This window comes from Natator depressus, chromosome 11, assembly GCF_965152275.1.
Source record: "Natator depressus isolate rNatDep1 chromosome 11, rNatDep2.hap1, whole genome shotgun sequence".
NCBI lineage: Eukaryota > Metazoa > Chordata > Testudines > Cheloniidae > Natator > Natator depressus.
In genome coordinates this window covers 64,341,577-64,369,569 of record NC_134244.1, presented here as the reverse complement: position 1 = coordinate 64,369,569, position 27,993 = coordinate 64,341,577, and the positions used below count along the sequence as shown (strand labels likewise).

Genomic DNA, 27,993 nt, shown 5'->3' with positions numbered 1-27,993 from the left:
CATTTGGAATTGGAAGTACACAATCAGGCAGCGCAACAACAGAGACCCAAAAAACACCTGTATAGTACAGTACTTTATTAAATGTAAACTACGGGGGAAAAAAAAAGAGAGAACGTTAAAAAAAAATTGACAAGGGTAAGGAAACTGTTTCTGTGCTTATTTCATTTAAATTAGGGTGGTTAAAAGCAGCATTTTTTTTTCTGCATAGTGAAGTTTAAAAGCTGTATTAAATCAGTGTTCAGGTGTAAACTTTTGAAGGAACATCCATAATGTTTTATTCAGAGTTATGAACAATCTCCATTCCCGACGTGTTCATAACTCTGAGATTCTGCTGTACGGTGTGTTAGTCTGGAAGCTCAAGAGCTCCTGAATTCTAACTGTGACTTTGCCACTCGTTTGCTTTAACAACTGGCAAGTTATAAACTATCTCTGTATATGTATATAACAGTTTTCAAGTACATAAAAGGTTGTTACAAGGAAGAGGGAGAAAAATTGTTCTTCTTAACCCCTGAGGATAGGACAAGAAGCAATGGGCTTAAATTGCAGCAAGGGTGGTTTAGGTTGGACATTAGGAAAAACTTCCTAAGTGTCAGAGTGGTTAAGCACTGGAATAAATCTCCATCATTGGGGATTTTTAAGAGCAGGTTGGACAAACACCTGTCAGTGATGGTCTAGATAATACTTAGTCATGCCTTGAGTGCAGAGGACTGGGCTAGATGACTTCTCGAGGTCCCTTCCAGTTCTGTGTTTCTGCATCCACTGAATGGTGATAATAACTTACCTTGTCCACTGGTATTGAGAGCTATGTAAATGTTTATGAATTATGAGGAGAATGGAGTTATGAAATTGTGGAGAGTGGACAAGAGAGAGGTTTCAATCAGGGAGCTGTTTGTATTGCTTGGTATTATTTTAACTTTTTAAAATGATAAATATAATTTAAAAAGCCAATCTGGTAATAGGAAGAGGTTTAAATGTAAATATATTTCTAGTTATATGCAAAAGCAGAATTAAAAATAACCCCTAGAAACTAGCAGAAGAGGTTTGAATTTTTTTATTTTTTTAATTTATTTTTTAAATTAGGCAGAGGTAGAAATTTTAATTAAACAACACAAAAAACTTTAAACGAAATTGATATCAAATTGTGCACTAGCTAACCCATTCAGCCGCAGGATCTTATCACTATAACTATCGTCCTCCTTCCTCTCCTGCTGCTTATGTCACCAATTTGTTCTTGCATCTTGTCTTAAGCCATCCAGTGGTTGTTTCTTGCAGTCTGACCCCATTTCGTAATTGTGATAGCATGCAGTCCCCTTGCTTAAAAGTTCCGTAAAGGAATGGGTTGAGAGGATTGCAACTTAACAAAATGAAACTTCTCCAAAGGAGTGTTTACTTTGTGGGCAAAAAAGTACAAAGCTTTTAAATTCTAGTCTCAACTTGGCCAAATAATAAAATGTTTTCATCCTTATAGTACCATTTTCAGTTGCTCCCCTAGTTCCCATTTTGTTACTGGTTTTGACTGATATATGTTCTAGTGCTTTTTTTAGAATTTTATCTATGCTGTCTGCTGCAGTGTATGTGGCTAATAATGAAGTAGAAAAGTAATTGTTCTTGCCTTGACATTTGATTTTGGTAGCTTTTCACATAACGTCCCAGGTAAACCCACAATTCTTGCTATTTGGGTTTTTGTGTTTAATCTATCCACACTAGTAAATGTCTGTGCGCCTAATTAGAGACACAAGGTGGGTGAGGTAATATCTTTTATTGGACCAGCTTCTGCTGGTGAGAGAGAGAAGCTTTCGAGCTTACACAGAGCTTTTCTTCTTATCCGATGTTTTGCACCTTATTGGTTATTTACATCTGAATTGGTGGAGTTTTATAACTACTTCACACTCCCTTTACACAATTATTAATCACTATACAAGGAAAACAGCAGTGGAGTATCAGGCTCTGTGAATATTCCCTGCTAGGTTCTTTCCTTTTGAAGCCGCGCTTGGCTTTTCATTGTAAGGGTGAGAAGTACTAATTTCTCCTTGTTTTAAAATTTCTCTATGTTGTGTCTCCATCTACTGGTTAAACATGACAAATTTGGTTGTCTGGACTGACTCAAAATTACAAATAATGTACTAAAGGTGAATTACCTTAGATGTCAGTAAGAGTATGAATATTTTTCTCACACAGTGGGAATAGGCATGAGGAGTAAAAATTACATCATAGCAGTGTTGTCAACTCTTGCCATTTGGATCTTGCGGTATGCTGTGTCTAAAGCCCCAACAGCTGGAGTCAAGTGATTACATAAGAATCCCAGATTTAATTTCTTTTAAAATATCTCAAGATTTTTCTGGGTCCCAGCTCGTGATTTTTGAAAGCGTAGGGTTGGCATAGGGATGGCAATAGTGTTTTATGGTTATTACAATACTTGTTATTTTTAAATGACATATACACATTACTATCTAAAACAAGTAAAGACTGAATATCTGCTCCAGTTTTAATTTATGTTTTAAGCTTTTTAGGGCAGGGAGTGTTTTAATATGCCCTGATCTTGGCTGGGTGGTCTTTGCACTACTGTAATACAAATTGTTGTTATTAATAATTATAATACATGGAGAACTTCCTGTCTAAATTAAGACAAAAACTGGAATTGACAGCAATGCAGGGAGGGGTTGGGAGAAAGGCAAGTGTTAACAGAGTATGAACATGCACTTACTTAGGCTAATGCATGTATCTTGACGGTTCCACCGCATTTTGGTTGAAGGGGGTAGGTGAGGGAGGGGAAAAGAGAGAGAGAGAGAGAAATTATATATAAATATTTGTAAGGTGTTTTGAAGACTATTTGAATCTCCTCCAGGAAAATCTGTACCGTATTAGCCATATTGTCACTCACTTACATGAGGTACAAGATACTCATGTAGATTTCTTTATGAATCATTATTACAATTACCTGCTTTCTCTCATTAGTTTATTCAGCCTATACATATTTAAAAGTAATCTTTCTTTAGGGCAGTAATACAGTCCAACATGTTCTTCCAGAGCTGTCTTCCATATAATGAAGTAATTTTCCTCCTTTAATTGCACTAAAAGTATTCTGTTGATCTTTTGCCTTGGTATCTCCAGATGTTGACTGCACCAGTTGTCTGTGCATAGCTTCTTGGCATAGCCAGTCTATGAAAAGCTGTGAATATAAGGAATGCTGTTGTGTTGCCAACTCTCCTGCAAACTTGTTTCAAGTAGAGCAGGGGTTCTCAAACTTCACTGGACCACAACCCGCTTCTGACAACAAAAATTACAGCACGACCCCAGGAGTGGGGACCGAAGCCTGAGCCTCTCCGCCCCGGGTGGGGGGGCCAAAGCCCAACCCCCACTGCCCCGGGCCAGGGGGGCCAAAGCCGAAGCTCAAGGGCTTCAGCCCCAGGCAGGGGGCCTGTAACCTGAGCTGGGTCACCCGGGGCTGAGGGCTTCGGACAATAGGCTTCGGCCCCGGACGGTGAGGCTCAAGCTTCCGCTTCAGCCCTGGGCTGGTGGGGCTTCAGCAAGTTTAATGCCAGCCCTGGCAACCCCATTAAAATGGCGTTGCAATCCACTTTGGGGTCCCAACCCACAGTTTGAGAACCACTGAAGTAGAGGATCAATTCTATTTCTACAAAAGTGCTTAGCACCTTTGTAGAAATATAAAATCTTTCTTCTTGATTAGTCTGCTGGGGAGCAGTACATTTCCTGGAGAATACGATCAGCGTTCTGTAAATACAAGTAGTAGCTGACAAAGTTTGGAACAAAAAAAAACCTAGTCATCAGTTTTAACAATAAAAAATCCTATTCAGAAAGAAGAAATCTATAACCCTGTAGCCCCAGTGGGTTTATGTGTTATCTAATGGGAAAATAGCGTTATCATTGGAACAGTATGTGATTTTCTGGATAGCAGTAAATCCATCTAAAGCAAACTTTGGTTGGCCAACATAGCTATCTCCACAAATCAGGCCAGGCAGGATTTCTCAGCAATAAGGATCTGGCATGGTCCTTTTCAGATTCCTGCAGCAAAGAATTTATTGTGTTATTTCCTTCCAATAGTTTCTTGACCATAAATCTGCTCCTTTAATTTCTACCTGATAGAATTTTTTCAAAATGTGTCAGCACAATTACAAAAGTCTTTCCTTTGTCTTATTTAATTGATCAGTGATGAAGCACAAAACTTCCATGTTCAATTGATATTTTTTAAAAATTAAAAATAAAAGGTCAGTGTTTCAGGCAAAACACACAACTCCCATTGAATAGAAGTACAGTCTCTCTAACTGTCAGTGTATTATAATATGGCTCAGGTTGGAAAGAAAATCTTAATCTGTGTCTGTGAGGGAATGGATGGCCCACGAAAATTGTAACAGTTATAGAACCTTTTCTGACCTTAGACCAGAAATTTTAATTTGGACAGGTTGGCTTATAAGTAAAAGTGGTTATCATCTGACAGCTGTTTTGTGAAATAAGTTGATAGTCTCAGTCCAGGTCCTTGTCAAACTTGTCTATATCAGAAAACCCACCATTCCAGTTGGTATCCTTGTTGGTAGTCTTAGTAAAAAGGCCGTAGACAGACTGATTCCCTCTCACCCTTTTAGGGCGGCTTGCACTGCAATTGGCTGTAGTCTGCCTGTCATGTGAATAAACAGAAGACCTCTGTCTCCAGCATTTACAATCTGTCTAAGATAGTTTGAGTTCATGGGTCCATACATTTTAGTGCTATCCAGAGATTGAGAATTGTTTTTAATTATTAGTATCTTTACTGTAAAAGAACTGTGTTAAACTTACTCTAGCTACATGATTTTGTGTGGTCCTCCAGTGAGGCACAGAAGAGAGATATTGAAAATTACCCCAGTTGGGTGTTTAATAAAAGTCCTCAGTTAGTAGCCTGAGTGTATATAGTCTTGCAGGCAATGTTATAGGAAGGCTCTATGGATTTGACATTGTGGGACAACACAGGAAAATCCACCCCAGATTTTATTCGTAACTAATAATGTAGTGTATATTATTATCTCTAGGTATATTAGTGGCATTCTAACACATTATGTAGATAGTGGTATGCATACATAGCAAGCACTGAGCTAATAATATTCATATTTAGGAGCATTCCAAACACTTTTCTCCATGCCTGGCCAGTTACATTGTTTTTCCCCGGAGTTGTCTTTTGTAATAGCTGGAGGTAAAATGTTTTAGGTCTTCAGTTGACAAATGTGTCACCACACATGTAGTGCATAGTTTGAGAGCTAAATTTGACTTGTAATAATAAAATCAGAATACTTGCAGTTTAGAAACAGCTAAATGAGTTTAGTTTGTTAGATTAAACATTCAGTACCTCATACAACATGAAAAGTTTGTGTATTTATCCTGTATGCACTTCTGTCATTTATTAAATAAATGAGGAACTCCGCTTGGAGGAGAGGCCAACAGACAGACAAATGATCCGATCGTGACACTAGGCTCTATTATTAAAGCAAAAAATGTATAATGAACAAATCAATGATAATTCACCAGAAAGTCCACTTAAACTCTGCCTGTATGAATGCATAAATCAGTCCTGACAAAAAAGACAGAAAAACAATTCTTGCAATTTGTTTGGTGCTTAGTTGGGCTGCTAGCATCCCATTTTGAAATGTGGCAACTTCGCAACAGGATCATTCGTCAGTTCCATATCAAAGTCCCTGAATTCTAGCTGACTACTGATTGCTTATGTGTAGGCTTTAATCTGGATATCTGTAGTGAGTAGGCATCCTCTTCCTTCAGATTTTCAACTAGATTTTCATTTTGGATTGCATCTCTGAGGAAGCGTTTTCTTTTCAGCTGTGTCCAGGCTCCTCACAAGCATAATCTCAAGCAGACCTGCCATCTAGTATATGGAGTTTATTTGAGGTAACTCCATTGACTCATTGGATTGACTCCAGATTTACATTGGTGTAACTGAGAGCTGAATTTTGGCCAATTGGTTGTAACCACAGAGCTCAGTGCTATTTTATTACATTTAGGCTCACTTCCAAGAATTGCTCAGAAACGTCTTAGCACATTTCGCTGTTGGATTTTTTTGTTTCATATACTGATTCTGATTAGTATTCACTTCAGAATTTCAAAACTTGAAATGCAAAAGATTGTGCACTAAATTTATGTCGCTCTTCCTTGTAATAAGCTTTCTTCCCTTTCTTAATATAACTGGCATTTAAGCAACATTGTTCAGTTTATAATCCTCCCAGAACAAAGGCAGTAATCTTACTTGCTGAATGATTCATCATCAGTTTATCACACTAACAAGCTACAAATAATCTTGTTGGCTCTGGATGTGTTTTGAATTTGGGAATAGTTTCTGCTTGCCCTTTCTGATTTCTTCTGCAGCAGAGTCAAACAGTGCTGAAGATAAATTGTTGGATGAGTAGATTAGAATTCATGGGTAATGTTTAGAGAATTGGCTTTTCCTTTGGGTGTATTTTCCCCTTGTAGTTTAAAATAAAATAAACTTCTGATACTTGTCTTGTCATTCTATAAGCATCTTCTTTAGTTTTCATAGACTCCGAAGAACAGAAAAAAATTGTGTTCCTTCTAAATACACTGTATCTCCTTATAATTAACACAATCATGTACTCTTGTTATTAAATTTATACTAGGAATGACATTATACCTCAGATTTCATAGGCACTTTCAAGGGAGAAAAAAAAAGGGGCGGGGGGGGATAAGTTTAGAGATAGGCAAGCTCTTTGGGGGAGAAGCTGATAAAGAAATTGAGTTTCCATGGATGTTTTCTCTATAAAAGATTGCTGTAGATATCTCTCTTCTAAGGCCGTTTAGATTCTTTATGGAGAATGTCCCAAGGTTTTATGAACCACTTGTCAATTGTTGGAGCTCTGTATTCAGTGCGGATAATGGATAGAGCTGGTCAATACTCCGAATTTTCATTGTGTGGGAAATTTTTTTGTAATTTCCTTTTGTCCTGAATTGTAACGGAAAAGTCAAAATTTCCCATTGAATGAAAATTCCCCCCAAAGTTATTTCAGAAATATTGAAACATTATCAAAAAGTTTCATTTTGATAGTGTTGACGCGCTTTTTTTGAACCTTATCAATACAGTTAAAATGCTTCAATGAAAGTTTGAAACAAACCACTTAGGTAATTTCTCATCAAAAATTTCAACAGAATCAATAAGTTCCTGCAAGACATTTCTGTTTTAGTTAAATCAGCCTTTTCCAACAGAAAACTGTTCTGTCAGAAATTTTTCAACCAGCTGTAATAGCAGACATTCCTAACAGTGCAAGGTCAGATTTTTCTCAGCTCTTCATTGTTTGTAGTAACCTTCTTAGGAGTTTGAAAATAAAATCTCTCTTCCTAGCAGATATTCTTCTTTTGCATGTGTTGATCATTATTTTCTCTTGAATTACAAATTGGCTAATATAGGGTTGTTTGTTTTTCTTACTTCCTTGTTTGTGTACCATTACATTGAAAGATCTGAACACTAATTTGGGAATAGAGTCTCTTTAGTTGACTTACTGCAGAGAACATGAGCAAAAACATAAAAATCCTTTAGCCACTGCTTGTAAATTTAATTACAATTTTAAACTAGATTTAGAATTGAAACGATATTTCTGACCACACTGCATGCATTTCAAAGTAGGTGAAAAAGCAGACTTAACTAACTTCACAATATGACCTAAATAAGGTTGGGGAACAAACTGATTTAAAAGCAGGAAATTCAAAGTCAAGACTGAAACTCTAGATTTTAAAGATGTCAGCCTTATCTGTGTCTTTTCTGGGGTTTGTTTCCGCCCAATGATTAATGGTTAAAGAAAAATAGATCTCAAGTGAAAGTTTTGTAATTTACCAGAAAGATTTGATTGATTTCTCCTTGGAGTCATTTAGGTTTCTCAAGTAAATAGGCTGATACAGCAGTTTGAAAAATACATATCCAAGAGATTGTATTGGCTTTTTAGAAAGGTACTAGTCTCTAAAGGAAACACAGACTATAACTATGCTACAGAGGCTATGTTAGCATAGTTATGTCGGCATAGCCCTCTACAGTAGAGGTGACATACTTCAGTGGGAGTTTTTCTGCTAGTGTGGAAATACTACCTCCCCGAATGATATTAGCTATGCCTACAGAAGCACTTTTCTATCAGCACAGCTGCCTCTACACTAGGGGGTTTGTCAACATAGCTAGGTCACTAGGAGGTGTGGTTTTTTCACACCCCTGACTGATACAGCTATGTTGGTATAAGCTGTAAGTACGGAGCAAGTCACTTATTTTTGTGCAGTTTTAAAAATAAAAGTCAAAGTGGCTTCCTGTGAGCCATTCAAGTTTGCTTATGGTGTTCAGAAATGTGTTACTACTTTCTGTCTGTCTGTCTTCAAGGACCACCCTTAGTAAGATTTGTGAAATGTCCAAACAAAGACCCCAATCCTGCCAACACAATGTGCATGCTTAATTTTAAACATATGAATAGTCCCACTGACTTCAATGGGACTGCTCATGTTTAAAGTTGAACATGGATGCACATGACTGGAGGAACCTGGCTATAATCATAAATTATATTTTACCAAAAAAAATATCATAATGACTTCCTTTGAACAAACCTGCAAAATGTAATCCCAAGCAATCAGAGATCCCCCTCTGCTTTAAAACCCTACCATGCACTATGCTGATTAGTGTAGAAGTCCCTATGATCAATACTGGAGTAGGGAATCTGTTAATGGAGAGAAAAGAAAAACATTTTTATTTAATACTGAGTGGTCTCCAAACATTTTACTTTACTCCTTAAATAAGAATATTGGAGTCACTTATAAGAACCATTGTTGGAGGTGGGGGGAAGGAAATGGATTTATTTTACGCTATAGATAGAATCAGTGCTTCACCACTGATGAATGAGAGTGTTGATGTCATCAGCAGAATGCATGTTGGAACGTCTCATAAGGCAGGAAGCAGGGAGTTTTTATGGGGACTGCTACTTTCTGAATCTAGGAAGAAGGGGAAGTTAAAATTACAGATGTACCCTTTTTTGTTCATTTGGTCATCTGACACGTGTGTCAACAAAGTCAGGCTATTTGTTTGTCATTCACATCACGAAGATACTTGTTAAGAAAACAAAGAATTCATATATGCCCATTACTGCTATTGATTATTAAGGCGAAGTCATAATGCACGGGAAGGGAAATAGTCCTATTTAAATAAGCTGCTGTTGCAGGAGGCCATAAAGTATCCATACTGTTCCTGTTCCCCTCCTTTCCCTCTCATGCAACGTTCTACTGAAGGACAGACTTTATTGTCTGGAATGTTAAAATTGCTAAGAGCCATTTTGGACAACTTTGAAAATGGAGTGTGTGTGTGTGAAACTTTCAACTAGTGAGGAGAAAGACAGAAACTTCAGCTTTTGTATCTGTTAGTACTGTTCATGTCATTTTCAGCATTGTATTTTATATGAAATGTTTTTATGAAGCATAGACATCTCTTGTAGTTAAGTTGTCTTCCTCTGCCACTGCTCCCAGGTCCTTTGAAGTGTTTGGCCTATGAGACATCCTATCAGATTCAAGATCTTCATCCTTGCTTTCAAAGCTCAGTATAATCTTTCCCCCTTTGCTCTCATTTCTTCCTGCTTTCAGCATATAGTTTTGCATCATCCAGTTCTCTACACTTGGATAAGTTATCTTCTTGTTTGTCAAAACCTCCCGCCCCCTGTCATCTTCTTTCAGATCACTCCTCCCAGAAATTCTTTCTACGTTCTCCTCTTCATTACTCCCCACTGCATCTCTTTCCTGCATTATTCCCATGTATTGTATTGGGTTTTTTTTTGTTTGTTTGTGCTATCTATCTTAGATTGTAGTTTCTATGAGACAGAAACTTTGCTTTCCTCTGTGAGACTTTATGTAAATGTATGGCATGCTCAAATCAATTTTTAATGTTGTTAACTTTATGTATGATTGGGTTTCTGTGTAAGAGTTCAATAATGTATGGAGATGTACAGGTACCAAGCTGAGTGAAAGATGTCTAGTTTAGTATTATAATGGCAAAAATATTTTCTTTGTATGTACCAATCTTGTTTGTTGTGCCTGACTAGAAAATTAACTGGAATACTGGCTTTTTTGTTTCTTGTTCATGGGGAGTACCACATGTTTCGTATTGGTTGGGGACAATTATCTTCTGATTTGGAAACTACTTTGGAAATAAAATGCTGCTACTCTATGTTCTTTCCTAGCTCCAAATGAAGCAAATGAATTTTTCATTCAGATATGGTATACACAGTCCACAGTCACTTTTCCAGACAGTAGATATTTATCACTTCTATGCGAATCAAAGTTTGTGTGAGAACACTTCTGATTTACATAGCATTGAGTCGTTACTCTCACTAAAATATCTATCGCTTTGGCCCAGTTTTAGAAAGTGAAAAAAGGGAAAATGAACATTTCAGATGATGTTTCTGTGAATATCCTTGCAGGCTTTGCTGTCTAGAGATGCCTCGTTTCCATATAATACACAGATGCCTTGCATGGCTCCAGCCTCCATTTGGAGCAGTTCTGAGCATGGTGCAACATCCAGAATAGTACAACAACATATACCGGAGGTGGAGTCCTCTCTTCATCCTGTGTTATCATTCCCCTCAGGTAAGATATCCAATTCCCCAACAGAACAGCCAGTTGTATTGTAAACATCCTAAAATTTATGGTCTGACTTAGTTTTTATAAATGTTTAAAGCTTTGGCTATGAACGAACCTCTTAAAAGAAATACTTCTTGCTTGTTTATTACTTGTCAAAAGGTGCTCTGACAAATGCCCTTAGTATAATTTAAAGGGATGTGGTCAACTTAAAATTTCATCCTGCTTTCTAAAATATTGCATCTATTATAGATGCGTGTAGCAATTAAGATAATTACAACTGAAAAACACTAGAGGGAAAAATATTTTTCTCCTTTTTTAGTTCATTTATTTTGTACGCTTGATAGCATTTAGTGTTTAATTATTTCTCTTGCACAGCTGGCCAATTCACCTTGTTGGTTATGTAGGTCTTTCATGCAATGACAGGTGAGATATGTTTCTTTTAAAAAATGTAAGACAGACTTGATTGTAAAAGCAAAAAAACTCATTGGGGGATCTTGGACATGTGCAGAGCTTAAAACTAATTTTTAATGTTTTTAATTGAGTAAGTTTCAGGTGATGAGGTCCCTTTAAGATAAATGTATGAAATACTAATATTGTAAATGCAACATTTTAAGTTGGTGTAGAAAAAATCAGTCAGGAAATTCAAAGCTGGTGTGCTCTGACAGGGACACTAATTCAATTGCATTGCTCATTAAAGTATATGTAATGCTATATATTTAACACTTAAACCAGGAGAATTGAAATAAAAAAATACTACATATCTGCAATGTGGCCAAGGTAATGTTGATGTTAGAAATGGTATTACTTCAGAAATTGCCTCTGTATATTCCCATATGAAGAATATGCATTGTGACATCAAAGAAATCCATGACCCTTCAAGAAAACAAAGCCTATTGAAATCACAAGTACCTTCTCTTGGCACTGAATGTTTGGGGCTGAGCCTGTCAAAAGGGCCATGCAGTTCCAGCCATCTCATTTCCTTTTGTTTACATGGCTAGCTTTGGTCACAGGCCTTTCATTCCATGTCCAAAGAGCTTTACTTGTTTTGCTTTTTTCTCAAGTGTTTTTTTTTCTGGTGGTTCTGTAGTTAAGTTTTTTTAATTTTTTGCATGTTCTAGGAGTTCAGAGACTTTCTTTAAAATGAATGTTTTATTGGCCTTTCTGCACTGTTGTGCAGAAAAACGTGTTTGACCCCGACTTAGCACTACAAGTGTCATGGCTGATTTGACTCTGGTTACACCCAATCTATCTGTGGGTCTCTGAGTGTGCATCATGCCCCTTCGAGTTCCTGGAGATGGATTTATATTCTCACTGCTTTAATTTGGCCTGGAGACTTCTCCAGCCAAAAGGAAAGCTGCTTCTAGACCAAAACGAGCCAGTGCAGGGACTCTATTGGTGTTAAGGGCTCCCCAAGCAGAGACGGTTGAACGTGAGGCTGGGAGCTCCTTGGGTCTGTCCCTGAGACCTCCCAGTCCCGGACCATTCTTTCCAGAGTGAGGCTCATTCTCTTGCATTTTAAGAATAAGATTGAATTAAATTAAAATGCTGAGGAATCTTATGCTTTTGAGGACTGTGCACCACCCTACTAAAGATGAGAAGACAACATCATGGACATGGGGAATGTATTAGGGAGTCTTAGTTCTGTCAGTGTTTGGTTCTGAAAGTCTCTCTGGCCCTTCCTGTATTCCTGACCTCTAGAGCGGATGCTTCTAATGATAGACCAGCTCCCTGAAGAGCATAAGAAGATAGAAAAGAACATTTGTCTCAAACTGAAAAGCTTCCCTTTTTTAAGAAGATGATCTGTTCAGCATAAAAATAGAGAAAATGAAGGACATTTGATTACTACAAGGCCACTGGGGCTTACTCAGCCTGAACAGACAAAGAGGGATGTTGCATTATACCCATTCTGATACCAAAGACAACACCTTTCTTCTGAGGACTTTCTTCTCTCCTTCCCAGAAATTTCAGCCTCCCCCATCATGAGACAGAATGAAGAAAAGCACTTAAATAGAGGCTAGGCTACAGTATCTGCTGTATGTACACCTTCTGTATCTGGCAGGCCTCACATCTGAAGTATTGCCAGGAGCTTATTTTGTCTACTTTCCTGGCCCTCCTTCTTTTGGGGACCATTTGATTTATGTCCTAGCAGCATATAGTGGAAATACAATGGATCACTGCATGCTTGAGATTATACAGTTCAGCTGTGTGGCCTAATTCTCATCTATGTTGCCTCCCAAGTCCATTTATATATCCCTTTTCAGAGATCTCTCTCATAAGACACTGCTCAGAGCAGAGGTGGATTCCGTCTGAAGAATGGGAGCCCTTAAAAAAGTTGCTTAACAGAACAGAAGGCAAGGAGAAGGTGGTGATGGTCTTTTCCCATTTTGTAGGCAACCAAATAAGATAATGCAGTTGGACTGGCTTACCAAAAGATATTTGCTTTTGGATAGGTAACAGTCATTGCTATACGGAGTCTTGTCCTCAGCAAATCTACAGCAACATAGATATTTACCAAGTATTTGTCTGTGGCTGCAGGATACCTTAGGCATATAGACATCCATGTATATGTGTACTAAACAACTGGCAGTTTCAGACTTGCATGGAACAAATCTTGAAGGAGAATCTGAACGTGGTATGTGCTGATTGTGCCCAGAGCCTGTGAATAAACTGGAGGAGATATCCTTATCCTTTTAAGTACAGTGTGGGAGTACATATTCACAATCTCTAAGACATCCAGGTGATCCTCTCACCTTCTCTCCCTCTTCACCCCCCAAAACAGGCAGAGAAGATAGTCATAATAGTTCTAAGATTAAAATATATATATATATATATATATATATATATATATATATATATATATATATATATATATCAGGTATATTTCTAGGGTAAAAAACCAAACCTTTCTGGCATTTTTATACTACATAAAGAAGCAGAAAATGTACAGGCCCAATTAAAAAAAAATCTTTTGCAGGTCCCCATTAATCCTGTGACAAAGAACTTACTTAGATCAGTACCAATTACTGAAATAAGCTGTTCTTTTTGGTTAGCAAAAATTGCTCGTAGAAAGATTTTTGTATTTGCAGATCTCCAAGACACTTGAGATTAAGATGGTATGTAAATGTTGGAAAATTATTGTCCAGCCTTTGGCCCTTAAAATTAGTCTCATTTTTCTTCTTGATTTCCCAGCTGCCAAATTTACCTCCCTTGACTCTTTACCTTCCTTTATTCCAAGCATAAAAAGTCTTCATTCCTCTCTTTGCTCCCTTTTTATAAATTTGTTTCCTGAGGGCCTTTTCAAACAGAGACCTGTTTTGTACATCCTTCTGCCTTTTTACGATGGCTAAATTCCCAAGCACTTGAGATACTTTGTAGACTAAGTCTCCCCCAGGAAGCAAGTCAGAGTTCCCTGTTGCCTTCTTTGTTAGAGACAGAAATAGGGCACCTACCTTGAAATTACCGCAAGGCATTCAGCAATAACGGTTTTCAAAAATACCAAATAATTCTATCCAGATGGCTAGCTTGAGGCTTTTGCAGATCACAAAATAAAAGTGCAACGTGTGCTCTCCACAGCACTGACTTTTTGAGCACCAGTGGGTGCAGATGCGGCCATACATCCACACCATATTCTCGAGGGCTTGTCTACACATGGAGATGTTCTGGAATAGCTATTCCCGAATAACTTCTTGTGTGGACAGTCTTATTCTGGAATAAGAGTACCTACGCATGGAATTATTCAGGAATAGCTGTTGTGCTTTAAATTAATCTGACTTAACTTTTAATGCTAAACAAGCTGTCAGAGCATTGGAGTGCTTTGGGTCATGTTAGCCTATGATTCCCTCACCTTCTGGCTTGTTTCTTTATGGCTTTGTCTTCACTGCTAAAATCAGGTGGGGTGGGTTCTTTTTTGTTTTGTTTTTTTTACAGTGGGATAATTGGTGTGCTTAAGATTCTAATGCAGACCAAGCACCTGTAATTTTTACTGCAGGGTGGCTAGGTGAGGTCAGCCACAGGCAGGGGGCACAGTGTTGATGTCACTTGTCTACCGCACAGTAAAAATTACAGGTGCCTGGTCTCCACTAGGATTTCACAGGGGCATAGCTAATGCATGTTAGTTATCCCACTGTTAAAAACAAACACACACATTTTTGGCAGGGAAGACACATTCTGTGTGGACAGAGATGAAAGATTGTCAGGAATAACTTCACATAAGAGTCCATGTCTGCATCTTTCACTTCTTACTTTCTGAGTCTCTCTCCCCACTCCCTCCAGCCATTCGTCCCGGATATTCATGACTGGGTGTGCCAGAGAGCTAATATTTCAGTTCTCCAAAAATGTCTCTGTTGCTGCTGCTCATAGTCAAGCTTCACTTTTGTCCTTTTTTAAATACATCCCCTTGGCCCCTCTCCAGTTTCGCTATCTGAAGACATTGTCCAGCATGTGCAGCCAGTCAGCTATGTCAGGGCTGCCCCACCATCACTCTTTCTGAGCTTGTGGGCTCGAGGCAGCAATGCTGTTTGTACAGAATATAACACAGACTGTATAAATAGATTTTCCAGAAATGTAATACCAATGTATAACTCTTGGGTCTACAGCTGGCTGACTATCTCAGATGTGTATATCTCTTCCTTTGTTTTATAGATATTCCTCTTCATATATATTTTGAAACATTGTTGAAGGAGGACAAGATCAAAGGAGATCCTGCTGACACCTCAGCACTAGGGGTAGAGTTTAAAATGTCTCCATCCAGTGGTATGTGATGCAAAATATTTTAATGAGTGCAAGATTTCTTTTTTAGCTAGTTTCTCAGCACTTTCTTTTTGTGTTACTGGATGCTGCCTTAAATATTGTTTAGTGTTTTTAGATGGGCAGGGATCATGCTTTTACTCACTACATGGCTAGCATCCACAACAGAGCTTACAATCTGAACAGATCACAAGACTAGTTATTGGGGAGAATAACAAGCACTGGAGTTAGGAGGAGGGAGGTAATGAGGAATCGAGGGAGAAACTCATCCCACTCACCTAGATTCCAAATAGCTGGGTTTTATGTGGGAGAAGTGTGAAGGGAATGGGGAGGTAAAATCTTCTATCCTGCAACCTGTACAGGGTTTGAGGCTGCTGCACAGTTCTCCCTTCTTGTTATTTCTAATTATGAGCTGGAATAACAGGTGTAGTTCCTCCTGATAGTTGGGTGTGAGCACCATTGGACCTGCATAAACACACCTGGTTCTCCTTTTCTTTGGCCTTCTGCACCAGTTCCCAAGAATTCGTGAGGGGGCTACCCAAGAGATTGAAATGGTCCACCCAGTGTTGGAAAGTGGCCAAAGCTGTAATGCCACCAGGCCCATATGTTTCCATCCAATATATTGTATTTGTGAGAATATAAAACCAACCAGTGCCAAAAGGTGTTTCACACCAGTATGCTGTTGACTCATCTAATTCACTAAATCCTTGCTAAGCAAATTATGTAGAAACTACTTGGAAATAACCCATAGTCCTGTTGCTGATTGCTCTCATTAAGAGGTGCTGCTTGCTGCAGTCAGAATGAGCTCAGAAACTTCATAACAAACCCCTCCAAATGGTCGCTGCAGGCTTATTTAAACACTGTTTTTGTAACGCTATAACTATATTGGTTTAGAAACTGAGCAAGGTAGTACAGTCCCCTAACATTGATGCCTTTTACCAGTATGAAGGTGTGTATAGAGATATAGCATATTCTTATTAGCTTATTCCCATTCAGGAATAAGTTATGCTGATATAAGCACCTTCATACAAGTATAACTGTGTCCACACTGAGTATTGCTTTAACTATATCAACTTTTAACTTGATACAATTATAGCAGAACAAAAATAAGGGGTATGGACCATCCCCAGAATCCTTGCAGTACTTGGAGATGTCAGTGTGCTGGAAGAGTTAAAAATGAAGGCATTGATACAGTAAAGTACTTAAATGCATAAGTGAAGTCAATGGGACTGTTTAAGTACCTTGTTGAATCAGGGCATGACTAATTATTTGAAGTGAGTTTGTCTGTTACTTAAAGCTATAGATTTTTCCTTCTTTTACTATGTAAACAATTTCTTTGGTTAATCAGCTGGTCAGCTGCCTAGTAGTTATTAGTTGTTGGTTAGACTTTGTCGAGATAAAGGAAAAATGACTGTGTGTATTGAAAAGCCTAATAAAATGACGTATGTATGGCATAAAAAGGTAGCAGCAGCAGCTGTAATAAGGCGGTTTTATGTGAGTTCTGTGGGCTGGTAAAGTATTGCATTCTGCAGGAAATCTGCCTTACATCATATCCCTTATCTCCACTGTACCATATATTGCGCCTCTTCCACCTTAACTGCTTTTTGCCCTGTGCTTGGTATTAAAGCTGTTCTTATATCTCTAACTGCTTACATATAAATGGTCCTTTTAGAAAGATGAGTTAACACTAGCTGAAATGGGAATTAACCCTTGCTGTAGTACTGTTACGAGCAAAAAAAGACACAAAGGGCCAGATGCTCCTCTGTTACACTAGGGTAAATCAGTTGGTCAATATGATTGCATCAGTATAACTGAGAGGTGAATTTGGCCCCCATGGTTTGAATTTTTTGTGTCTACACATATCGGAGATTGTTAAACTATTTATTTGGTATGTTTCTGATTATAAGTACCTGTAGCTCTTTCATTATTGTTTGTAAAGTGAGCTTGGCTGTAAGTTGCATCTAATGAAAATGAATCTGAAACTTTGCAAATGTTGCAGAATTTCATCAACATAGTGCTTCTCTCAAACAATGGAGCAGTGGCTATTTACTTAATTCCAAACCTCAAGCAGCATCAGGAACATCTGAACAGTTGTCCGAGGGAAGAAAGAAAAGGCACCTAAGTGAGACAGCGATAGGTAAGGGAAAAATAAGAGTATATAAACTATTGCCCTTTCTGAAGATACCCTTTTATCATTGGGCCTCACACATTATTCTAAATTGTTTCTTCAGATAAATGAATGGATAGATAACTTTATGAAATTGTATTTTACAGGGTTGTGAGAAATAGGCTTATAATGCACTATGCAAAAAATAAATGCACACCATTTAAGGCATGCCATTTTCTGCTTGTTTTTATTTCTTCCATCCCCCCGACACTTCTCACCCCAATTGTACTTAGTGTGATTACAAAACTGGACATGCTTCTGTTTTTCATTGTTAGAATACTCCTTAAGGAAATTGCTTAGCCATACAATTGCATTTGTGTAATACTAGGTAGTGTGGTGTTATTATGGTTTTTTTTTTTTAATAATTCTCCGTGAAACAGACTGTGAATAAATTTGTAAATCATACACTCAGCCAAACATTGACTATTTCTGAACTCAGTAAGCTATGTTTCATTTATTGTATGCTGTGGTTTCTGATTCTGGCTTCTTTTTAAACTGTTAAATGTAAGAATTGTGGACAAGACTCTTAATAGGGATGGTGGGTAACCAGTGTTTTTAAGAAGGTGCTAGTGGTGATCATGATAGGTAGTTATAGACTGCACTAAGTTAATTGTAACAGCAGTTAAAGATAGAATTCTGTAAAGCACCTTGGTGAATATGACCGTATAGGGATTCAGCACAACCTCTGTAAAGGAAAACAGTGTCTCGCCAATCTCTCAAAATTCAACTGCACAGTGGATAAAGGAAAATAGATGGATATAATGTATTTGGAAGTTGAGAAAAACATTCACAAACTTCTTCACAAGAAACTTAAGAAAACTAAGTCACGGGGTAAGAGGAAAAGCAGTTAAGGAGTAAAATTTGGATTAGAGACCGAAACAAAATTTTCAGTGTGGAAGAATAGTAATAATGGAGGACTCAGGGTTCGAAAGTAAGACCCGTATTGTATAATATATCCATTAATATGGAGGAGCAATGAAATGACAACATTTGCAGATGACACCAAATTGTTTTGAGTAGTTGAGACTAGAAAGAAGAATGAGGAACTTCAGAAGGACCCAACAAGGGTAGGTGGCTGAGCAACATGTCCGGGAGACTCAGTGTAGACAAGCGCACTGTAATGGACTCTGAAAACAACAATCTGAACTACTCGCACCCTATTATGAACATGGCAATTCCTATGATTGTAGTAATAGCATTTAAAGAAAGGTACAGCTTGACAGTATAAACCTTTTAGAGAGCAAATTCTGTGAGATTCTGACGATTTCATTGAGATTTTTGTTTAAAAAAAAAAAAAAGATGATATCATCAGGGTTGCAATTTCCTGGTGCCAGCATGCTGCTATGTAATACATTTGTGCATAGCAGCAGAAGCTCTAGCTCAGTGGTGGGCAAACTTTTTGGTCTGAGGGCCACATCGGGGTTCCAAAACTGTACGGAGGGCCGGGAACTGTATGTAGGGAAGGCTGTGCCTCCCCAAACCCTAACCCTATCTGCCCTCTCCCACTTCCCGCCCCCCTCAGAATCCCAGACCCATCCACCCTCCACCCCCCCGCTCCTTGTCCCCTGACCACCCCCTCCTGGGGTCCCCTGCCCCTAACCGCCCCCCTGGGACCCTGCCCCCATCCAACCCCCCAGCTCCCTGACTGCCCCGACCCCTATCCACACCCCCACCCCCTGACAGGCCCCCCAGGACCCCACCCCCTATCCAACCCTCCCTCTAAAGCCCCTTTCAGAATGCGGCCCTGCGAACATGGGCGGAAGACTCAGGAGGAGCAGGGGCAGCCGCACAGCTGGAGAAAAGCGGCGGTTTCCCCTTCAAAGTGCCGCTTCTCTCCGGCTGGCTGCACGGCCGCTCGGTGCTCCTCCTGAGTCCTCCGCCTGCGTTTGCCACGCTCCCGCCACCCGCACTGCCCGCCTGCTCCCCTGAGGCTGCAGGTGGGCCTCCCTCCCTGCTCTCCCCTGCCCCCGCACTGCAGCCCCCTCCTGCGCTGGTGGCATGGCGAGCTGAGGCTGCGGGGGAGGGGCCGGGGACTAGCCTCCCCGGCCTGGAGCTCAAGGGCTGGCCAGGACGGTCCCGTGGCCGGATGTGGCCTGCGGGCTGTAATTTGCCCACCTCTGCTCTAGCTCATTAGTGCTATATATGTATTCCTAATTTGGGCTCTGTCTAGGAGAAATTATCCATGAGGAAGGTCAGCAGCCTGGTGAGTAAGGCCAAAAATAAAATACTCTGTGCCAGGGAGTTGCAGAGTTGCTTATGAGATGAGAGTTCATATACTTGACCCACGCTGTGCATTACGATGCTTTATCTAGGGTCTGTTACCTCTTTCTCCCGCATTGGATCCACTGCTCTTGACAGACCCTCTTTATATTTAGTTAGTGTTCTAAATATGTTTAGGTTAGTATGGGATTCTCTTTTCTTCCTTTAAGTTGAGAGAAGAGAGAACTGGGAACAATGGTGGTTTGCTTTTAGAGTCCAAACAAAATTGCAGGAGGGGCTATATTCACTGGGATTGAATAAAAATTACCCATAGATTATTATTTGTCTAGAACATTGAATCCACTTTATGGGAAATCAGACTTGCGGGTGAGAAAACTGACTTTGCCTTTGTCATCTTTGCTGCCAATTCCACTTAGCTCTCAGTCAGGAAAAAGCTGTTGGGTATGGAAAAGCTGATTGGGGAGACTCATGGCTACGTGATATGCTGCCCAGTCAGGGAAGGTTACACTCTCTATTCAGGTGGTGGCCAAGATTATTGCCACAAACCTGATTATTGTTGGTTGTACGTAGTCCGGTAGCTTCTGTAAAGGAGGCAGGATCTGACAGGATGAGACTGCTTCCAAGAGGGAATTACCCCCTTGAACTAGAGAGAGAGTTTTTGTGAGACAATAGTGATGGAGGTGAATTTGTGATGGATAGAGCCGTGTAAGTGATTATTTTTACAGCTGGTTGTTAGGTGTTCATGAAATCTCATGTGTTCAGCTGTGGGCTTTCAGAAAAGGCCTCATTTGCTACTACATCGGGAATATTTTTAACGTAATAGACGTAATATTTAACGTAATATTTTTTTTTCCAAATCTTTTTGTGGCAGTAGAAAGTAATAGTAGGTTTGAAGCTTTTTCCTTTCGACATGCAGAACCAGAATCCCATAACGATTTTACTGCCGTGACCCATGTCAATCTGATGTCTAGATCTACCCAAAACACATCATCACAGGTAAATGAAAAATGAATATATTGATGGATTAATTAAAACTTCACCAGAGAGTTGTACAAATTAGTAAATAAAGCCTTTCACATTGTACTTTGCTTTACGCAGTTTTACACATGCCTAATTAGAGTGAGATTACTCGTCTGTATTGGGAAGGGAATGTTCTAAAACATAGAAGTGCATTCTCAAAGACAAGTATTTCACAGACCATGAATTAGTTTATCAATAAAAGCGTCAAAGAGTCCTGTGGCACCTTATAGACTAACAGACGTATTGGAGCATGGGCTTTCGTGGGTGATACCCACTTCGTCAGATGCACGTAGTGGAACTACATGCATCCGACGGTTTCCACTATGTGCATCCGACGAAGTGGGTATTCACCCACGAAAGCCCATGCTCCAATACGTCTGTTAGTCGATAAGGTGCCACAGGACTCTTTGACGCTTTTACAGATCCAGACTAACACGGCTACCCCTCTGTAGTTTATCAATGAGAGTTTTTTAAAAAACCCTGCATTTAAAACTGATTAAATGAATTATGATTTAAGTCCCCACTGAAACTATGACTGGAGGCTTTTATAATGCTACCTCCTGATGGAGCTACACAATATTGGCTGGCAATGTAAATACAATTGTGGTACTTTATCCTGTTGCATCTTGATTTACCAAACCATGACTATTTCAAACTCCTATTTACTGAACTACTAGCAAAGCCTCTGCTAAAGTGGTGGTGACATCCAGGTCCCATTGAAATCAATGCCAAACTTCCCATTTATTACAGTGACAGAATTTCACCCTAGAAGTGTTCAGGTTTCAGTGCTTTGGAACTTTGGAATTCTGTAGGACAGAAATATGAAGACTTACAGTTTACAAATACTGTACCTGATAATCGAAACCTAAGTGATGTTCCCTCCGCAGTTTGGGTAATGCAAATTCTATTGAATTTCTTTCCTTGACTGAGTCTTTTACACATCTGCATCTAGTGAGAACTTCTTTCCTTTACCAGATTGAATGAAAGTGATTTATTCTGAAACACGCTTTTTCAGTTGAAAACAGAAAGCTCTATAATTTAGATTGAATCATGTTTTAAACCCAAACCGCCTACTGTAATCCAGAAAAGTCAGTCCACACACTTGAGAGAAGAGGTTGGATAGCCCCAAAGAGGAAAACGCTGAGTTCAGCATCCTCTTATCCCTACAAAGGGATTTCTGCAGATTTCCAGACAAATATTTTCCATCTAGATTACTCTATATTGATAAATTCATTTCATATACTGCATTTAGGCTCTGACCTCTTGGAATTCTTATTTTTATCAAGTACAAGAACATCTGTGTAGTGGTCAGGTTATAGGGTAGTAGATTTATCCTAGAATGCCTTCAGTATAGTCTGAACATTATGAAGAATATAGCTATCAAGAGTGGGATTGTCAACAGTGGTGCTCAGTATTAACTGTAATTGTGAAATCAGTGTTAAAACTTCCATTGACTTCAATGGGAACAGAGTTAGTCCAAAACTGAGTACTTTTGAAAATGTCATTCTAAAAAGCCACTCTGCGTTTGTCTATCTGTTAAATGTACAAAAAAATTGTTAGTTCTATTGTCTTAGAGTTAACATGCAGCTATTATCATTAAGCTAATGACTCTTCTGTATTGTTATACAGCATAACTCTAGACGGAGACTGAGAAGTGAGAGCTCCTATGATATAGACAACATTGTTATTCCTATGTCACTGGTTGCTCCCTCTAAATTGGAGAAGCTGCAATACAAAGAAATCCTTACTCCAAGGTATGCTCATTTCACGCTCTTTGCACCCCACTGATATTGTTTTCTGTTTTCATAAATGTTCCTCCTTTCCCCCCATTGCATGAAAGAACCCCCCAGCAGTGGGGAAGATTGACTGACAATCCAAGGGAAATGGTCAGACTGCACACAGTGTCTGATGCCCAGAGTAAGCAGACTGTAAAAATAAAGAGGAATGTTTTTCTCTAACCTTAATTCTAGTACTCATTGCAGACACAAATGTGTTTTAAGAAGATTCTCTCTCTCTCTCTCTAAGTAGTTAGTTGGAGATTATCTTTTTTTTTAATTTCTTAGTTCAGCAGAAAAAAGCAACCTCCCAATAACATGCACAGAAAAACACATACCTGTACGTTTTTTTAAAAATTCTGATTTTATTAATTGAATTTAACTTTTTCATGTAGCATAACCCCATTATTTCTGATATCTGGTTCTCTATACTTGTTTAAAACACATAGATCCTTTGATTCTTGGAACAGCTTAAGCAAGTTTTTGTTAAACTAAATAATGAGTAAGTCATCTAAATTAGCAGTGCCTGGTCCTTTTATCTGCAAATCTTTGACTTGTGTTTCAGGCTGTTTTTGTTTAAAGGCTTAAAATAATATTAACAGGACAATGTTAAGGAGCTCAGATTCTGTATTTTTTTAAAGAAAGATTTTCTAGAACCTAATGTTAGAAGACACATTTTCATGATTTTTATTTAAATTAAAATCATTTTACTTAAATATTGACATTCCCTTACAAAAATTGCAGCATAAATACTGCAGCATTGTGCTATTTAATGAGAACAGGACAATCTCATTCCACTGCTGAAGTGATAAAAAGTTCAGTTTGGCTAATCCTGTATTAACTACCCTTCTCCAATTCGTAGCTGGAGAGTTGTTGAACTTCATCCTCTGGGGCGATCTCATATAGATGAAGAAGAGGTAAGCTATATTTTAATGAAACCAAGCATTTGATAAACCACTTATTAATGTATGTTTTTAGTAGTCACTGGTTTCATGAAAACCCCTGGTAAGTTTGAAGTTGTAAAAATAAGCTGATTGTACTAACTATGAATGTAAAAGCATTGTGTGAACACGTATGTTTTATATACTTATTTTGTCAGATGTCTCTTCTCCCATCCTACCAACCTCTTAGTGGCAACACTAATGAGTGATGGCAAGGTGAATCTCCATTAGGAAGCAAGGAGACGAAAGAACTGGGAGTCAGTGCTAGTATATAAGGAGCAGCCTACCCACATCCTAGAAACAGGAAGCATGGGCTTCTAGCTTCTTGCACCCTGATTCTTTTGTCTTTTAGCCCTAAGATTAAGAGGAAAAGAGGAAGGAGAAGAAGAGGTTAGAACACACGGATTGTTACTCAAGAAAGAAAGAACACACGGAGAGTTGAGGCAGCTAAGGTTTTCTATCTCAGAACCTGCACCTTGTTGGGCAAGGCTCTAGCCCGCCGGGGTCCAGCCAGTGATTCAGCAGCAAGCCCCTTCTACCAACCTCCTTCCACAGTCGCTGCCATTCTCTTTTCGAGGACTGGGACACTGGAGATTCAGTGGGAAACCCTCTTCAGGGAGTGGGTAATCAGGTGGATCTCCAGGTTTGCTAGCAGCCCCTCTTCCTCTGCATTGTCTACAAGCAGCACCGGAAAACCAACTCCTTGGGCTTCGTAGCATCTTAGCAGGTATTTTTGCCTCTTTTTTTTTTTTTGTGAGGGCCACTAGGTTTTTTCAGACCCATCTCTATGTTTGCCTACTCCTTGCCTTGTAGTTTGGTTTTGCATTGGTGGGAGGAATCCATTTCTCCTTCCGACTTCTGTCTGAAGCAATGCAGCCTGCAGCACTCTCCTCGGCAAACCATTAACCATTTCTTCATCACCCACTGCTACTGTTCCTTCAGCAGCATGGGTCAGCGGGCCTCTTTCATGGCACCCCCCTGGGCTTATTGGTTTGGGGAGCTTTCTTTCCCTCGAGCAGGCATGCAGGGCATTTCCCAGACCCAGTGTGAACAGACCAGATCCATTCTCCAGTCTGTGGTTCCTCCTCTCCATGTTTCTGTTGCTATTTCCCCTGACCTGGGTCAAATGCCTAGTAAGAAACCTGCCATTTTTGCTACCTTCCCAAAATCTTTGGAGGTATCTGATTTCTATCTCTAATCCTATCACTGACCTGTCCCACTTGCCTGACCCCTACTTGGACTAACAGTAAACACAGCAGATCCAAGACCAGCATCCAGACCTTGATCCCAAACAAAGATATTGCTGCCCTCCTGGATGAGAATATCCTTCCTAGAGCCCCTTACTCTGAGGGCCCCTTCTGTGAGGGGGTTAGATGCTCCAATAAACTAGCCAAGGAGTAAACTTTTCAAAGGGTTCTCTCTCCCTTCGAGACTGAAGAGGTAATATCTCGCCATGCAGCAATCCTAGAGGCTATTCTGAGGAGTGGGATCAAGTAAACAAGTGATCTCCTGGCTCCAGAAAATACTTCAGGTCACAAAGGATAAAATATTTATTCTTCCCAACATAGATGCCGCCTCTTGTCTCTCTGAAAATGTACTTTGCCTACATATTCTATAGTCTCCACAGACAAGGCGGCCAACCTTTCCCATTGCAGTGCCCAGTAGGTCCTAGCTGTTGATTTCACTCATTTGGCATTGTATTCTGGGCTCTAGAGAAGGAGAATGTCTCCATCCTAGTGTCCCCTTCTCTTAACCTAGCTGGTGAGATTCTTGGTTTTCTTACGGATTCTATCTAGTCTGCCTTCTTCCTGTTTAATGCTGCCTTTGATAGGCTCATAGATTTAGAAGGAACCCCCTCGCTTGCTACAGCAGCTGCTATATCTGTGTTTGGAGAAGGAAGGCTGCACTGAGTACATCACAGACCTTTCCTACAAGGGTATGAAGCTATTTGGAGAACAGCTAGGTAAGGGTAACTAAAGGAGCGCTTCTTGCTCAAGAACCTTCTCCCTCAGCACTCTTATCCCTCCTCTTCCTCCTCTAGACCTGGTTATCGGGGGGAAAAAGAATTCCCACAGCCATCAACTTCCCTCTTCAGGACTCTAAGGAACACGATCTTCACTCAGAATCTTCTTCTGCAAAACTCTTAAGAGCGTCTGTGTGGCTTTGGATCCCATACAGAGCTCCCGTTATGTTACATTCATCTCTGTGGCTGAAAGAACTGAGCTATCCATCTCTAAAATCTGCATGGCAGCTACGTGGTCATATAAGTATGCCTTCATTTGCCATTACTAGTGGAACTGGTGTGCTTCAGGGGACAGTTCCTTTGGCCAGAACGTGCTTCAAGCAGCACAATAAAGTAACCTTATCTCCTGCTCTGTTTCATTGCTTGTGATGTTTGCTGTCAGTTGCTGGGTAGAATGAGAGAAGACACACATCTGGCAAAGGAAAATTACTGACAATTTCTGTTTATCATAGTCATTGTCTCCCATCCTGCCTTTCCTCGATTTGGAGAGGGCCTGCTGTCCTGGAATTGTCGTATTGTCTTGGAAGCACTCTGATTAGAGGAAATAGGCTTGTTGGTGTTCATCTGTGATTCATTGTTCGTGTTCTTCCACCTCTTTACTTTAGGATTCAGACTGCTGATAGTCATTACAATTACTGGGTAGCTTGAGAGAAAAGACATGTAGCTTCTGAATTTCCTGATTTCTGTGTTGAAATTTGTGATCTATTGTTTCCTTAATGTGGGGTTTGAAATTAATATTGTCTAAGTTGAAGGCTGTAGCCAAACATAGTTGTAATCAATACTAGCAGTTTATTTAGTAATTGTTGTTTGTTTCAGTAGACACACGCACTTTTTAATGTGTTATCAGTGTGGCGGGGATGAGTTCATAAACAACAACTTTTCAAGGTTGGAGGACTCTTTTTAAAGTTTCCCAGGAAGTTCTTTTGATTCATATTCCCACATGGCATCTGGTTCAGCAGAGTGGAAGCTTGACCAGATGCTGTGGAAGGATCCAAACCTAGGTTTGGTTAAAGCTTTTTCCTCAGACCAGTCATTAGACATGCCTAATGGTGGACATACCTATTAATTTTATTTTTATAGCGGTTGTTGGGGGAGCAACTGGGTTGTTCGAGTGCTTGTTCATGTCCATTCCAATTAGGGGGGGTACGCACGTGCACGGCAGGCAGAAGTTTTTTTTCCCATAGCGGCATCTGTCAGGTCGGCCTGGGTGCCCCCTGGAGTCGCACTGTCGTGGTGCTCAGTATAGAGTCCTGCCAACCCGCAGCCCCCTTAGTTCCTTCTTACCGCTAGTGACCGTTAGCTGTAACATCCCATAGCCCTTGCTTTAGCAAGCGCCTTTCTTTGTATTACCTGTTATCTGTAGTTAGTTGTTGTTGTTATAGTTAGTTTGTTGGGGGTTCCCTCCCGTCCCGTCCCCACCCCCGATACCCGGAGCCGTGGTATGCTGTGGTCCCCGGGATTCAAAAAGTGTGAGGTCTGCTTTAAGCACAGGCCAAAAAACGATCCACATGCTGCATGTTTAGGGTGCCTAGGTGAGGGTCACCAAGAGGACTGCTGCAGAATTTGCTGTGAGTTTCACCCCATAACTTTGAAAGAAAGGGAACAGCGGCTCAAAGTTCTGCTCATGGAGGCAGCTCTTTGCCCCCATTCAGACCCAGAGACCCTGCGCCCAGCACCACCTTCTTGCTGCAGAGTGCCCTGGCGCCGTCATCCAGGGAACCGGTGCCGAGAAAGGACTCTTCCCAAGACTCTCGGCACTGTCATGGCTCCTCCCATGTCCATTCGTCAGGTAGGCACCAGTCTCAATTGCCAGTGCCTCAGAAGAAAGAGAAGCCAGAGAGGGATTGTTCTTCCCTGGCCAAATCTAAGGAGCCAGTGACTGAGAGACCCCAGTTGGGCCACAGCTCCACATCGCCGATGAGGGCCGTGTCAACTCCTGCCCCGGAAGGGCGGTTGACTCTGGGCCCACCCTGCTTGCCGGACCTCAGGAGTCAGCAGCTGCAGCTCCAATCGACCCCGGAGGCCTTTAATGCAGCTCAGGACTTGTTGTGCCTCATGGCGCCATTCTCACCTCCAAGGAGGGACACACGGCCAGCGTTGACAGCACCAGTCCGCCTCGCAGTACAGTCAAGAGGGAAACCAACTATGCTGTCCCGGTGCTCGCCTTCTCCACAGTGCTCTGATGCCAGTCGTTCGGGAACGAGAGCCCAGTCGGTCCCCTAGTTCCTGATGCTCAGCACCACGCAGTGCAGCATCTCCGTGGTCTTCCTTTTTGGAGACCTCAGAGTCAGAGTCTGACTCCTATCGCTCCGACACAAGTAGTAGCAGGCGGTCCAGGTCACGGCGGGAGAGACGAACTCACCTGGCACCGTGGCCTCTGCAGTGGCAGAACCTGGAACTGTGGCCCTTCTGGATGCCCTGGGCCTTCTATCAGAGCCAGGGACAGAGCCAAAGGTAACGATCGGCAGCAACATCTGGAGCCTTGACTACTTCCAT

At 40.3% G+C, this 27,993-nt stretch overlaps 1 protein-coding gene across 5 annotated transcripts in view; it reads left to right on the top strand.

Annotated features, from left to right (window-relative positions):
* KANSL1L (KAT8 regulatory NSL complex subunit 1 like) overlaps window positions 1–27,993 on the top strand; it is a 94,720-nt gene that overhangs the window by 56,949 nt on the left and 9,778 nt on the right. For 3 of the 5 annotated variants that reach the window (XM_074968090.1, XM_074968086.1, XM_074968085.1), the window contains exons 7-12: window positions 10,446–10,611; window positions 15,247–15,357; window positions 17,351–17,488; window positions 20,610–20,734; window positions 22,388–22,512; window positions 23,396–23,450. In XM_074968090.1, coding sequence (XP_074824191.1) covers window positions 10,446–10,611; window positions 15,247–15,357; window positions 17,351–17,488; window positions 20,610–20,734; window positions 22,388–22,512; window positions 23,396–23,450 — 720 coding nt within the window. The remainder of the gene's footprint in view (window positions 1–10,445; window positions 10,612–15,246; window positions 15,358–17,350; window positions 17,489–20,609; window positions 20,735–22,387; window positions 22,513–23,395; window positions 23,451–27,993) is intronic. The other 2 variants (XM_074968089.1, XM_074968087.1) reach the window with 2 other exon arrangements.